The sequence below is a fragment of the Neophocaena asiaeorientalis genome, unplaced genomic scaffold (genome assembly GCF_003031525.2).
Source record: "Neophocaena asiaeorientalis asiaeorientalis breed wild unplaced genomic scaffold, Neophocaena_asiaeorientalis_V1.1 scaffold388, whole genome shotgun sequence".
Taxonomy (NCBI): Eukaryota; Metazoa; Chordata; class Mammalia; order Artiodactyla; family Phocoenidae; genus Neophocaena; species Neophocaena asiaeorientalis.
Genome location: NW_020172738.1, coordinates 4056043 through 4071451, shown reverse-complemented (window position 1 = coordinate 4071451; position 15409 = coordinate 4056043). Strand labels below are relative to the sequence as shown.

At 38.0% G+C, this 15409-nt stretch overlaps 1 protein-coding gene across 1 annotated transcript in view; it reads right to left on the bottom strand.

The window, feature by feature from the left end:
• SPHKAP (SPHK1 interactor, AKAP domain containing) overlaps positions 1-15409 on the bottom strand; it is a 95729-nt gene that overhangs the window by 12152 nt on the left and 68168 nt on the right. Inside the window, exons 7-8 of the mRNA XM_024740528.1 lie at positions 2225-2410; positions 309-395 (exon numbers count right to left, since the gene is read on the bottom strand). Of these exons, the coding sequence (XP_024596296.1) occupies positions 309-395; positions 2225-2410 (273 nt within the window). The remainder of the gene's footprint in view (positions 1-308; positions 396-2224; positions 2411-15409) is intronic.

Below are 15409 nucleotides of genomic sequence, written 5' to 3'. Positions count from 1 at the left end.
TTATATATATTTTTTTTTATATATATATATATATATATATATATATATATATATACGTTTATATATATATATAAATGATTATATTATAGGGGACAGAATTGAAATCCAGAAGGCAGGTGGTGGGAAGGGTGAGGCTACTGCAGGTCTGAGTTCTTACTCCAGTGACATGAAATCATACATGTCTGGGAACCTCAGCAGGACAGACATGATGAAACCAGTGGTCGGGAACAACTCGAATGATCAAAATGGATGGCCAGATGGAATCGGAGTAGTGGTCTCACAATCACTGCATCTCAGTGGCTACTTACTTAATCATGGGAGAAGATGGCATGCTTTCCTGATAAATGTCCAGGTCCATAATGCCAAGACTGCTAGTGGCACTACTGTTGCCATTGCTGACAAAGCAAAAGTTTACATATTAATGCCAGTGTCCACCACCTGGCCACACTGCTGACACTGATGCTCCACCATTCTAAGAGGTTCTTCCTTTGGTCCCCAGAAGAATACTGCTTAGTGTCTAGGACTCCTAAATTGATCTTTATTTCTGACCAAATCAGGGGAAAACACAACAAAAGACATTTTTGGCTCAAGCCAATCATCGTCATCATCATCATCGTCATCAATGTTTCGTAATTTCTGCAGTGGTCATACCTGGTGGACCACACCTAGTGCGTGACAATCAGCATGACTCCTTTCTTCCCCATCCTAGTGACAGTAAGCATGTTTATCCATCAGCAAGAGACTCCTTGAGTATACCTCCAGAGACTAAGATACTTCTGAGAACGCTGGCTGAGGGGGAAGATACGGGAATGCTTATCTGCCTGCTTCTTGGCTTTTGACAGAAACCAGCGATGCATGTTCTCTTTTCCCTTTGCCATTCAGGGGATTTTTGTCAGGGATATTCCATAGGACATGCATTTGTCTCATTTTTTTTCTGAGGGACTACAGAATTTACAAGTACAGAGTTGGGCAATGCCAGAGTTTTATAACTCTATCTTAAAATCTTTGAGAAGTAGCAACACCTGATGCTTTGTGTGTTGTAGAGAAGGAGGGATCACATATTGCAACATTTTTGTAGGATGCACAATCAAAATATGGTCTAGTTACTAGCCTGGAATTTGTTTACTGAAACACAGAAGAGTGGAGCCCATTTTTAGGTTCTTGCAAAATGGAATGCATCCAATTTCACCAAACTCACTATATTTCCTCATACCTTCTCTATTTTCCAATGACGTCTCTTCAAGTAAGGTTTTCAAAGAGTGAGTGCTGGGATATCGTGTAATGGGACAGTCTTCTTCCGTCAGGAGTTCCATGAATAAGCAACTAAATCCCCTCATTTCAAATTCCTGTCTTGGTTTTCGTGTGGGGTACTAAATGTTTTCACTGATTGAAATCTGATGACTCAAACATTGCTCTGGAGGTAATTAACTGTATAAACTTATGCTAAGTCCAGAGATTCAAATTCTCTTTGCTTTCTATCTCTATAGGATAACATTTCCCACCAGTTTTTGAAATTTTAGATAAATCACTTAACATTGTGAGATTTTCCTAAGTCTAAACAGACTGAACTGTCAGAAGTAAAATTTTCAAGGAGCCATACAGCCAGATGCATCGGAAGCCCATTTTCCAATTGGCCTTTCTGGAAAGTCTGTGGACTTGTTGGCCCAGTATCAAATAAGATTTTGGGTAGAAACATGAAGATTCTTTTCATTCTCACCTCACAAAGGACTAGTTTTTAATTTATGTCTCCTGATTGGCTCAGGTCCTCCCAAATCTGATCTCTCTTTAGCACCTCTCTAGCTTTTCTAGAGCAACAATACAGAGGGCAGGCAGAGAAAGGGGAGGAACAGTCAGGCCAAACAACACAACACAATATGGAAACGCCTCATGTAAACCCAGCCTGTCTTGCATCTGAAATACAAATGAACCAGAAAGAAAGTGTCAAACACACCAGGTGTAATAGCAGCTCTTCTTTAAAAACTCACAGTTGTCATCATTGAATGCACTAGCTGGAGCTTGCAGAGAAGGGAACACAGATGACTCTCAACCTTGGCCAAGCTAGTTGAAACCATAACTGGATATTAGATAGCTCTCAGCACAAATTATGACGGGCAGTCCTTCTTTTTTGCGCTATTAGGGACCCTTTGCAGAGAATGATTAAAATGCATTTCTGGAATCTGTGTTGAGACCTGTTTCCCTGGTAAGTCATTTAAAGAGCAGGTACCTCATGGATCGCTCACTGAGCTGCAGGAAGCTGCTGGTGTCATCTGGGTTTTCTTCCTCATTGGCGAGCTGGGACCAGCTGTCCGTGCTCTCTCCACTGCTGCCGGGAGGGTTGGAGAACTCATCGGGGGCTCTGCCTTCTGTTGAGACTTCAGCCTCTGGTACATCTCTGGCATCAGGGCTGTCACTGTAGACGGTAAGATATTACTAAGAGTGCAGGCACAAGACTGACCTTTTCAGGGGAACTTCACTGCATGCTCTGTTGAGCATGGATCTCTGCCATAGTCAGCAGGATGTCCTAGGACATAGATGGAATCTTTCTTTTCAGGATTACTCTCTACCTTTTGCCTTTTCAGGATTACTCTCTACCAGCTTTCTTATTTCTTCATTTGATCTCTTTCCCTCCGTTCATTTAAAAAACATGTTGAAGCAACCTGGCCTGCATACATAAGAATTATTGAAGGGCAGTGGTGTTTCAAATAAAGATACCCAGAGCATCCTTCCCCTGAGATTACAATTCAGGGGTTCTGCAGGAAGGCCCAGAAACCTGCATTTTAAACAACCACCCCGGGTGATTCTAATGCAAGTTGTATGTGGACCATGTTGGGAGAACAACACCCAGCCCAGTTCTAGTGGTTTACCAAACCATTTTGCCTATAAATGCCTCTATATGTATTTTGCACTTGCAGCCACATTTTTTTTTTTTTTTTTTTACCCCATCCTCTCCCTCTGAAACCTCTGATTTGTATCAGCATCACTTTTCTGGATGAGCACCTTTTTATATCCAGCATTTAACCTTTGATCTGACAAGGTTTTTTCTTTGAAACCTTTCCTCGTTGGCTTCCCACGAATTTCTGCCTTTCTGGACACTCCATGCCTGGAACCTGGTTCTCTCTTTGTCCTTTAAACATAGTATAGCCAGCTCTGATTGATTCACTGCCCTCCTTTCCAGTCTGTCCCTACGCAGTCTCATCTATTTTGCCTGTGAAAATAGCTTCCAAATCTGAGCTTCAGGCAGGGCCCCTCTTTCTGATTCTGGGGCTCTTTTCCTCAGTTGGTTTTCGGAACATCTCCAATCTGTCTCACTAACATCTCAGAATCGACCTATATAAAACAAATTCTAATTGCCCTCCCGTCCTCTTCCTGTATTTCTTATTTCATTGACTTTTCTGAGTGTCCGGGCTTAAAATCTTGCAGAAAACTTCTGATTTCTCCTTGACCTTTACATTCAATCATTTGCTATGTTTTTCAGTTCCATCTCTAAAGTTTCTCTCACATACTTATCTCTGTCTCTGTGCTCAGGTAGTTATGTTAATTGAGATCTTTCTAAATTTCTAGAATTTAGATTTGGAAGGAACCTCACAGATTTCCTGTAGATTGGGATGCCAAAGCCCAGTGAGGTGGAATGATTTACCTGAAGTTACAACAAGAGTTGGTACCAGACATCGGATCTCAAGTTTTGAGACTCCTGGGCACTGAACCTTGACTTCTTGCCTGGACTATATTGTGTCAGCCTCCTAACAGTTCAGCCGTGACTATTCTTCCTCTTTCAAAACCTTCTTCACACATATGCCAGGTTAATGTTAATTAACGTTCTCAAGGCATATATCTTTGGCCTTTCTTGTCAAAAACCTTCAAGAACTTCCTAAAGCTAAACTCTTTCCTTCACGGTCTTCCCTTGCCTATCCAGTTTTATCTGTATGACCCTAGTTCATTACTGAGTAAAACCAGACTCTCTGCTGCTCCTCAAATGTGCCAAACATTTCCTGCCTCTTGACATTTGCCCCGTTGCTTCCTCTGACCAAATGCTGGAGACCAGGGTGCTTTGAGCACTGTTCCTGCAGTCCAGTGCTGTAGCTTCCACTTCTACCATGTGTCGTCTATTCAACTTGGACAAGTTAATAAAACTTTCCAAGAAAAATAAGAATACTAACCTCATAATGGTTTTTGGAAGAAATAAGCTAGAAAATAAAATCATTTAATGCATTTATCTTAGTGCTTGTATGTAAGTATATATTATTCTTTATTAGTAAATTATATAATTCATTAAGAATCATATGTCTAATAACATTCTTTCCTGATCCTTGTTTCTTACTATTCCTTAGCCAAGATGCTCTCACCTCCCTGAAGTCATCCTTAATCTCTCTCACTAGGGCCATCTCTCTCTTGAATGATCAAAGCAATTAGTCTGTCTTTCTTTCTTTTCGGTAGCACTTAATGCTTCCTAGTTTGCAGTCTAGTGTATATACCATACATTATTAAGAGCTTTTATACTTTTTTATGTATTTGGAGTAGAGCTGTGAACACATTAAATATTTTTTAGATGAATATGTTATTGTTAAAATTACCTAGCTTCATAAGTAGAACCATATTCAAATTTAGATAGCCCTACCTGTTAAGTCTTATGTGGAAAGATATGAGAAAGATCTTTCTTACAAGCTAATGGCATTCTGAGTAACTACGGTATTGAGGTGTGGCAGTTTCTATCACACTCTACTGCTAACACTTGGTGAAAGCAGGTTTTTAATAAGCTTGACTTTCCATTTGTTTGCCTGGCACAGTGACACACACACACACACACACACACACACAAGTGCTCTGGATTAGAGATCAGACCACTTCTTTTCTCACAGAGCAGCTTGCATTCATTCTCTGTGCCCCAATTCCCTACTGCACACTGCACCTGTAGTGAGGTTTGCACCACAGGAGAGGAACCTCAAAATTATCATGCCTGGACACATCTGCCTCTCTTTTTCTCCAGGGAGAGAAGGGAGAGAGAGAGACATGATGGAGGAGAGAGCACTTTGCTCTAGATTAGAAACACATTCAAATCTTTTCTGTGGAGAGGAGGAGATGTCACTACCCTGGAATGTAATTAAACAGCTCCAGGGAAATGAATCACTGTATCTCTTTAGAAGTCTCTATCTTCAGGGTTAGTATTTGATCAACCTTCATTCCAGGTGCCAGTGCTCTTTGCTCAGAAAGCCAAATGCACAGAAATGTGAACAGATTCATGGAGACTTTTCTCCATAGGCTCATCAAAAACTAATAGCACAAAGAGAAGGACATTAATGTTTGCAAACAAAAAGCAAGAGTGTATTTCTCAGTTGACAATGAAAAATATGGTAACTCGGTGAGTGGAGACTGGAATGCTTTTCTTGGTTCTTGTGCACTGGCTGTAGAGAGTAATGGCAGCTGCCAGTCCACACTGAGAGCTGTCCTCAGATTGGGAATTGCGTTGCCAGGGTTATACCCTGTCCCAGTGAGCACCCCAATGACCAGCTGACACAGAGATATAAAAGTCCACCCTTGCCTCAATTTGCACTAAACATGACAGACAATCCCAGCTTCAGGGTTTCCTATAGGATGCGCTGTACCCTCAGGTACAAACATATTTGGGGGGGGACCATCTCCCTCTGTCCACTCTTGTCTTTCCTTCCTTCTTACCCATGTATGTACACTTTTCTCTGGCGAGCACTCCTTAACAAATTATATATATTTGCCTGAACTCTCCTTCTCAAGGTCTGTTCCCAGGAAATACAACTTAAGACACTTGATCACTTTTATGCAAAACACTTGATCGGTTACAGAAAGATCTACATAATTTTCCTCAATCTTAGAATTAGTACTGTTATCCTTTCTCCAAAAATGGTTGTACTTTTTACAATATTTGCTAAAATGAGTTCTAGTATAGAGTGTAGAGTTTCAAATGTAGAATTTTTTTGGTGTGATTAAATATCCCCTTGATATGTGAATGAATTACATAGGTAATAGCACACCAAATCTTGTCCCTAAGATTCCTTCTCAAAGTATCTGTACAGGTGCGGTTTTGAGGTGTGGCTGTTTCTAGTGTGATCTGTTGCTAACATTTGGTGAAAAGAGATCCTTAATAAGCTTGATTTTTCTTTCAAAAATGTTGAGATTTTTCTAAATTGAGCAGATAGAAAGGGGAAGAATGGATGTAGCCAAAGGAATATTCACTGAATTTAACTAAATTCAAATGAAAGCTAAGTTAATTCACTGATGACAAATAGAAACAATATACATATTCCCCAAAGTGGAAATGAGGCAAATACTCAGCACAAAGGGGAGGGCTCCTAAACCATTTGTTTACTTGGTTAAAAAATAATTTCCTGGACTTATTCCTTACTGAATTAGGACCTTATGTTATTAAAAAAATTCATTATAGGATATTCCTTACTAAATCAGAAGTTAAATCTCAATGATTGACATTAAACATCCAGCTTAAAAATGAATCTGTCAGTATATTTTATTTTATCTCAATTTCCCACTCTATTTACAGTAAATCTCATACCCCATGTCACATAACTAGGGATTCAGAATGAATAGTGATTATATCTAAAACACTAGTTTCCATTTTCTTTTGAGAGAAATTTATAGGTTTGTTCATTTTTCCCAGACTGAACCAGGAGGAAACAGAAAATAAAAACAGACCACTCACAAGCACTGAATTTGAGACTGTGATTAAAAATCTTCCAACAAAAAAAAGCCCAGGACCAGATGGCTTCACAGGCGAATTCTATCAAACATTTAGAGAAGAGCTAACGCCTATCCTTCTCAAATTCTTCCAAAATATAGCAGAGGGAGGAACACTCCCAAACTCATTCTATGAAGCCACCATCACCCCGAATCCAAAACCAGACAAAGATGTCACAAAGAAAACTACAGGCCAATATCACTGATGAACATAGATGCAAAAATCCTCACCAAAATCCTAGCAAACAGAATCCAACAGCACATTAAAAGGATCATACACCATGATCAAGTGGGTTTTATCACAGGAATGCAAGGATTCTTCAATATATGAAAATCAATCAATGTGATAAACCATATTAAAAAATTGAAGGAGAAAAACCATATGATCATCTCAATAGATGCAGAAAAAGCTTTCCACAAAATTCAACACCCATTTATGATAAAAAAAAACCTCCAGAAAGCAGGCATAGAGGGAACCTACCTCAACAAAATAAAGGCCATATATGAAAAACCCACAGCCAACATTGTTCTCAATGGTGAAAAACTGAAAACATTTCCACTAAGATCAGGAACAAGACAAGGTTGTCCACTCTCACCACTATTATTCAACATAGTTTTGGAAGTTTTAGCCACAGCAATCAGAGAAGAAAAAGAAATAAAAGGAATCCAAATCAGAAAAGAATTAAACCTGTCCCTATTTGCAGATGACATGATGCTATACATAGAGAATCCTAAAGATGCTACCAGAAAACTAGTAGAGCCAATCAATGAACTTGTTAAAGTAGCAGGATACAAACTTAATGCACAGAAATATCTTGCATTCCTATACACTAATGATGAAAAATCTGAAAGACAAATTAAGGAAACACTCCCATTTACCATTTTAACAAAAAGAATAAAATACCTAGGAAAAAACCTACCTAAGGAGACAGAAGACCTGTATGCAGAAAACTATAGACACTGATGAAAGAAATTAAAGATGGTACCAACAGATGGAGAGATATACCATGTTCTTGGATTGGAAGAATCAATATTGTGAAAATGACTCTACTACCCAAAACAATCAACAGATTCAATGCAATCCCTATCAAACTACCAATGGCATTTTTCACAGAACTAGAACAAAAAAATTCACAATTTGTATGGAAACACAAAAGACCCCAAATAGCCAAAGCAATCTTGAGAAAGAAAAATGGAGTGGAGGACTCAGGTTCCCTGACTTCAACTATACTACAAAGCTGCAGTAATCAAGACAGTAGAGTGCTGGCACAAAAACAGAAGTATAGGTCAATGGAACGGGATAGAATGCCCAGAGATAAACCCACACACATATGGTCACCTTATCTTTGATAAAGGAGGCAAGAATATACAATGGAGAAAAGATAACCTCTTCAATAAGTGGTGATGGGAAAACTGTAAAAGAATGAAATCAGAACACTCCCTAACACCATACACAAAGATAAACTCAAAATGGATTAAAGACTTAATGTAAGGCCAGACACTATCAAACTCTTAGAGGAAAACATAGGCAGAACACTCTATGACATAAATCACAGCAAGATCCTTTTGACCCACCTCCTAGAACACTGGAAATAAAAATAAACAAATGGGACCTGATGAAACTTAAAAGCTTTTGCACAGCAAAGGAAACCATAAACAAGACAAAAAGACAACCCTCAGAATGGGAGAAAATATTCGCAAATGAAGCAACTGACAAAGGAGTAATCAGAATTTACAAGCAGCTCATGCAGCTCAATATCAAAAATACAAACAACCCAATCCAAAAATGGGCAGAAGAACTAAATAGACATTTCTCCAAAGAAGATATAAGATTGCCAACATGCACATGAAGGAATGCTCAACATCACTAATCATCAGAGAAATGCAAATCAAAACTACAGTGAGGTGTCATCTCACACCAGTCAGAATGGCCATCATCAAAAAATCGACAAACAATAAATGCTGGAGAGGGTGTGGAGAAAAGGGAACCCTCTTGCACTGTTGGTGGGAATGTAAATCGATACAGCCACTATGGAGAACAGTTTGGAGGTTTCTTAAAAAACTACAAATAGAACTACCATATGACCCAGCAATCCCACTGCTGGGCATATACCTTGAGAAAACCATAATTCAAAGAGAGTCACGTACCACAGTGTTCATTGCAGCACTATTTACAATAGCCAGGACATGGAAGCATCTGTCCATCAACAGATGAATGGATAAAGAAGATGTGGCACATATATAGAGTGGAATATTACTCAGCCATAAAAATCAACGAAATTGAGTTATTTGTAGTGAGGTGGATGGACCTAGAGTCTGTCATACAGAGTGAAGTAAGTCAGAAGAGAAAAACAAATACCGTATGCTAACACATATATATGGAATCTAAAAAAAATGTTCTGAAGAATGTAGAGACAGGACAGGAATAAAGATACAGACATAGAAAATAGACTTGAGGACATGGGGAGGGGGAAGGATAAGCTGGGACGAAGTGAGAGAGTGGCATAGGCTTATGTATACTACCAAATAGATAGCTAGTGGGAAGCAACCACATAGCATAGGGAGATCAGCTCAGTGCTTTGTGACCACCTAGAAGGAGGGTGGGAGGGAGATGCAAGAGGAAGGGGATATGGGGATATATGTATACATATAGCTGATTCACTTTGTTGTACAGCAGAAACTAACACACCCATTGTAAAGCAATGATACACCAATAAAGATGTTAAACAAATAATAAAAAATAAAGGTAAATTTCTTTCCTAAGCACTTTAGCTGTATACACAAATTTTTATATGGTATGTTTTCCTTTTCATTCAATTAAAAATTTATTTAGATTTCCCTTGTAACATTCTTTGACCAACTTATAATTTAGAAATTTTTCAAATTTTTTGGGGTGTGGATTTCCCAGGCATCTTTTTGTTATTGATTTTTATTTTAATTCCATGTGGTCGGACAACATATTCTATATGAGTTTAATTCTTTTAAAATTTATTAAGACTTGTTTTATGGCCTAATGGTCCATCTTGGTGAATGTTTAAGTGTACTTGAAAAAAAATGTATATTTTGCCGTTTGGTGGCATCCTTAATACATGTTAATTAGGTCAAGTTGATTGAGAATGTTACTCAAGTCTTGTAGTATATCCTTATTGACTTTCTGTCTACTATTCTATCAGTTACTGAGTGAAGAGTGTAAAATTTCCAACTGTAACTGTGGATTTGTCTATTTCTCCTTCCAGCTCGATCAGATTTTGTTTCATGTAGTTTGGAGTTCTATTATTTAGGTGATTACATATATACATTTTCCATGTCTTCGTGATGAATTGGCCCCTCTATCATTATAAAATATCCCTCTTTACTCCTGATAAAATTCCCCTGACAAAATTCCTTATCCTGAAGTTGATTCTATCTGATATTAATATAGCTACTCCATCATTCTTATGATATTTCTTTTTCCATTCTTTTACTTTTAACCTATCGGTTATTTTATATTGGAAACACATTTCTTATAGATGGTTTACGGTAGGGTTTTGCCTTTTTATTCAGCCTGACAATCTCTGCTTCTTATTGGAGTGTTTTGATCATTAAAAAATTAATGTAACTATCAATATGCCTGGGTTTAAATTATTATCTATTGGTCCCATTTATTCTTTGTTACTTCTTCCCTCTTTTCCTGCATTTCTCTGGATTAACTAAGTAATTTCTACCATTCCATTTTATCTCCAGTATTGACTTATTGGCTTTTTGTTTTACTTTTTTAGTAGTTATCTCAGGGTTTACAGTGTGCATTGTCAATTTGTTACAGTCAATTTTCAGATTACATTACACAAATTCACTTAGAAAGGAAGACATTTACACTTCCATTTCCTCTTCCTATCCTTTGTACCATAATTGACATGTATTTCAGTCCCTCATGTCATAAAGCAATATTTTTTGTTTTAAATAATTATATCTTAAAGAAATTTTAAAATTAACAAAATATTTTGTATTTACTATTTGTGGGATTCTTTGTTTCTTTGTGTACATCCAAGTTCCAATCAGCATTATTTTCCTTCAGCCTAAGAACTTCCGCTAACATTTCTCATTGTGCAAATCTCCTATTGGCATATTCTCTAAAATTCTGTTGTATAAAAATTACTAGTTAGCTTTATTTTTTAAAATAGGCTTTATTTTTTTTCAAGCAGTTTTAGGTTAACAGTAAAGTTAAGCAGAAAGAACAGAGAGTTTCCATGTCCCCTGCCCACACACGTACATAATAGCCTCCCCCACTATCAACATCCTGTACCAGGTGCATTTGTCACAACTAATAAACTGAAATCAATGCACCATTTTCACCCAAAGTCCACCATCTACATTAGGGTTCACTTTGGTGTTGTACATTTTATGGATTTGGACAAATGTATAATGACATGTATCCACCATTATAGTATCATACAGAATAGATTCACTGCCTTAAAAATCCTCTGTGCTCTACCTATTCATCCTTTCCTCCCTCCTAAACCCCTCGCAGCCACTGATCTTTTCACTGGCTCCACAGTTTTGCCTTTTCCCAGAACGTCATATCGTTGGAATCATATAGTATGTAGCTTTTTCAGATTGGATTCTTTCACTTAATAATGTGTATTTAAGTTTCCCCTGTGTCTTTTCATGGCTTAATAGTTTATTTATTTTTAGTGCTGGATAACATTCCATTGTCTGGATGTTCCAGAGCTTATTCATCTATTGAACTACTCAAGGAGGTCTTGGTTGTTCCCAAGTTTTGGCAATTATGAATAAACCTGCTATGAAATCTTGTGTGCAGGTGTTTTGTGTGGACATACATTTTCAACTCATTTGGGTAAATACGAAGATCATATAGTAAGTAAGCTGGATCATATAGTATAGTAAGTAAGCTGGATCATATAGTAAGTAAGCTGGATCATATAATAAGAGTATGTTTATTTTTGTAAGAAACAGCCAGACTGTAATCCACAGTAGTGGTACCATTTTTGCATGCCCACCAGCAATGACTGTGAGTCCCTGTTAATTCACATACTCAACAGCATTTTGTGCTGTCAGCGTTTTGGATTTTGGCCATTCTCATAGATGTGTAATCGTATCTTATTTTTGTTTTAATTTTCAATTGCCTAATGACATATGATATTGAGCATCTTTTCATATGCTTAGTTGCCATCTGTATATCTTCTTTGATGGGGATTCTGTTCAAGTCTTTTGCCACAGTCCTTTGTCAGAGATGGTCTTGGGGAACATTTTCTCCCAGTCCACAGCTTGTCTTCTGGTCTCCTTGACAGTGTCTTTCACTGACAAGAAGTTTCTAATTTTAATGAAGTCCAGTTTATCAATTATTTCTATAGGTCATATCTTTGGTGTTGTATCTAAAAAGTCATTGCCAAAAGCAAGGTAACCTAAATTTTCTCTTATGTTCCTTTCTAAGAGTTGTATAGTTTTGCCTTTAACATGTAGGTCTATGATCTATTTTGAGTTAATTTTTGCTAATGGTGTTAGAGTTGTGTCTAGATTCATTCTTTGCGTGTGGATGTCCAGTTGTTCCAGCACTGTTTGTTGAAAAAACTATTTTCTGTTGTATTGTCTTTGATCTTTTACCAAAGATCAGTTGGCTATATTTGTGTGGGTCTATCTCTGAGCTCTGTATTCTGTTCCACTGACCTATTTATTTACCCTTTTACCAGTATCACAGTCTTGATTACTGTAAGCTTTGCAGTAAGTCTTGATGTCAGGTAGTGTCAGCCTGATTTTGTTTTTCTCCTTTAATATTCTGGTTATGCTGGGTCTTCTGCCTCTCTGCATAAACTTTAGAATCATTTTATCAACATCCACAAAATAAGTTGCTGGGATTTTGAAAGGGACTGCATTGAATCTGTAGTTCAGATTAAAAAGAATTGGCATCTTGCCAATATTGAGTCTTCCTATTCATGAATAGCTTTATTTTTTACTAGGTAAAAAGCACTAGGTTGGGAGTTTTTTTTCCTTCAGCACAGTAAAGATGTCATTGTTTGTCTTTTAGTTTATATTTTTTGCGGTAGAAAGCTGCAACTTTTATTTTTGTTCTCCAGTATGTAAGGTTTCTTCTTCCTTAGGTTGCTTTTAAGACTATTCCTTTATCACTGGTTTTTAATAATTTGATTGTGATGTACACTGATGTGGTTTTTTGTCTGTTCTGCTTAGACTTCATTGTACTTCCTGATTTATAAGTTTATCATTTTCATCAACTTTCATAATCATGTGTACTTTAAATTTTGAAGCATATTTATAATAGTTATTTAAAGTCTTTGTTGGTTAATTTCATCATCTCTGTAATTTCTAGGTATATTTATATTGAATAATTATTGTCTCAGTTATGGGTGACATTTTTCTGCTTCTTTGAATGTGTAAAATCTTTCAGCTTAACTGGACGTTAAGCTGAAAATTTATATTGTTGAGTGCTGAATTTTGTTGTCTTTCTTTAAAGACTATTGGACTCATTCTAGGTTAAATTAGCTTCAGTTCAGCCTGATTTTTCAATGCTTCTCTTCAAGTTTTGTTAGGGCAAGTTTAGATCAGTTTTTATTTTTCAGGGATAGTTTAGCCCTAATTCTACGGTATGATTTCTTTCAGGGTCTCTGCTAAATCCTGCATATGTTTAACATGGTTTCTCCACTGTGGCTGGTTGGAACTAAACGTTTCCTAGTCCTGTGTGAGCTTGTGGCATTGTTAGCTTACAGATTTCTAGCTTCATGGGGTTTCACCTATACATGCATGGCTTAGGGTTCAGTAACAGACTTGAGGGGAGCCCTCTACAGACTTCTGGAGTTCTTTCTCTGATAGCGCCCTCTAATCTCTGAATCTTTAGCTGAGTGACCACTGGGTTCTGCTCAGATTTGTCCTCTTTGTACTTCTGTCTGAAAAGGAAATCCAGGGGCTTCCCTTCCCTTCCCTGGTGGCGCAGTGGTTGAGAGTCCGCCTGCCGACCCAGAGTACGCGGGTTCGTGCCGGGGTCCGGGAAGATCCCACATGCCGCGGAGCGGCTGGGCCCGTGAGCCATGGCCGCTGAGCCTGCATGTCCGGAGCCTGTGCTTTGCAATGGGAGAGGCCACAACAGTGAGAGGTCCGCGTACCGCAAAAAAAATAAAAAATAAAAATAAAAGGAAAAGAGAATCCAGGCAGAAAGTTGGACTATTATAAAGCTCACCATGTTTGTTTTCCTTATCTCAGAATGCTGCTTTTTGTGAAATGTCTGACAACAGTTGTTTCATATATTTTGTCCACTTTTCTAGTTATTTACAGAGGGAGAACAAGTTCAGCTTCAATTACTCCATCATGGGTGGAAACAGTAGTCCTTTCACATTTATCTTTTGTTATAGTTTTCTCTGCAGATATGCCATTAAACTTTTGATTCCAATAATCTAATTTTAAATAATTATGTTTATATCTAGCAATGTTTAATTTCAATGATTATACTTATCTCTTGTAGTAATTAACTGACTTTTAACTTTACCTCATTCTATTTTTTTTTGCGGTACACGGGCCTCTCACTGTTGCGGCCTCTCCCATTGTGGAGCAGAGGCTCCGGACGTGCAGGCTCAGCAGCCATGGCTCACGGGCCCAGCTGCTCCGCGGCATGTGGGATCTTCCCAGACCGGGGCACGAACCCGCGTCCCCTGCATCGGCAGGCGAACTCTCAACCACTGCGCCACCAGGGAAGCCCAAATCTACCTCATTCTATTTTGATTGCAGTTTTTCCCACTCCTGTTTTGTATACCTTAATTTTTCAAATATTTAAAATATGTTATATTCTGTATCTGAGCATCCCCACATCTGCAATCTTTGCTAATGCTAATTCTACTTTGATATTTGTGAGTCTTTCTTATAGTGCCTTGATTCCTGTGTATCTTGAAATTTGAAGTTTTGAGCCTATATTTGATAGGCATTATCTATCGAAATCCTTTGAGACTTGGGATTAAATATCAAGAGGTTTATTTTTGCCTCTGCCGAGGTCTCACAGTGTTGTTAACCTAAGATTGCTTTAAGGTAATTTACCAGTCTGTGGTTTCCTACATCATGCAGATGGTGCAAATTAGAACCCCAGACATGCATTAAGGCAAGCTGTGTTTATAAATGCTCAGGGGACTTTCTCTTCTACTCTGAGCTCTACTCAGAAAGATATGTTTTCTTATCATGTCCTTTTTCTGGTGGGTGGACTAGTTTCTAGCTAGAACACCATAATGCTAGAGATACAAGTCCTTCGATTCAATTCTTCATTTCATTGGCACCCTTTGTCTCTTCCTTTAAGTCTCGTCTCAAATATCAACATCCTGTCTTAAGTGGCCACTTCCCCCAAAAGGTAACTCTCTACCACATTACTCTTTTTATTCTCCTCTCATCACACTCCACATCACACACTTTTTCCAAAGGGTTTTTCCATGCATCTTGTCTGTCTCTCGCACTGGTGTGTAGGAGCCATGGAAACAGACACTAAATCTCTATTTTCTTCTGTGCTTGCAGCCCCAAAGGCAGTGTGTATCACAGGTGAGCATGCAAATATTTGTTGGATGAATAATTATTTTTCTTGAAGCAAATATAAATGAATACACAACATAAAATATATTCCTAAAAAAATTACGTTAGGTCTGTGAGTGCAACATGTGAATGCTCAAAATTCTCAGTTTGGTGTTTATACCTTGTGGTCTCAAAT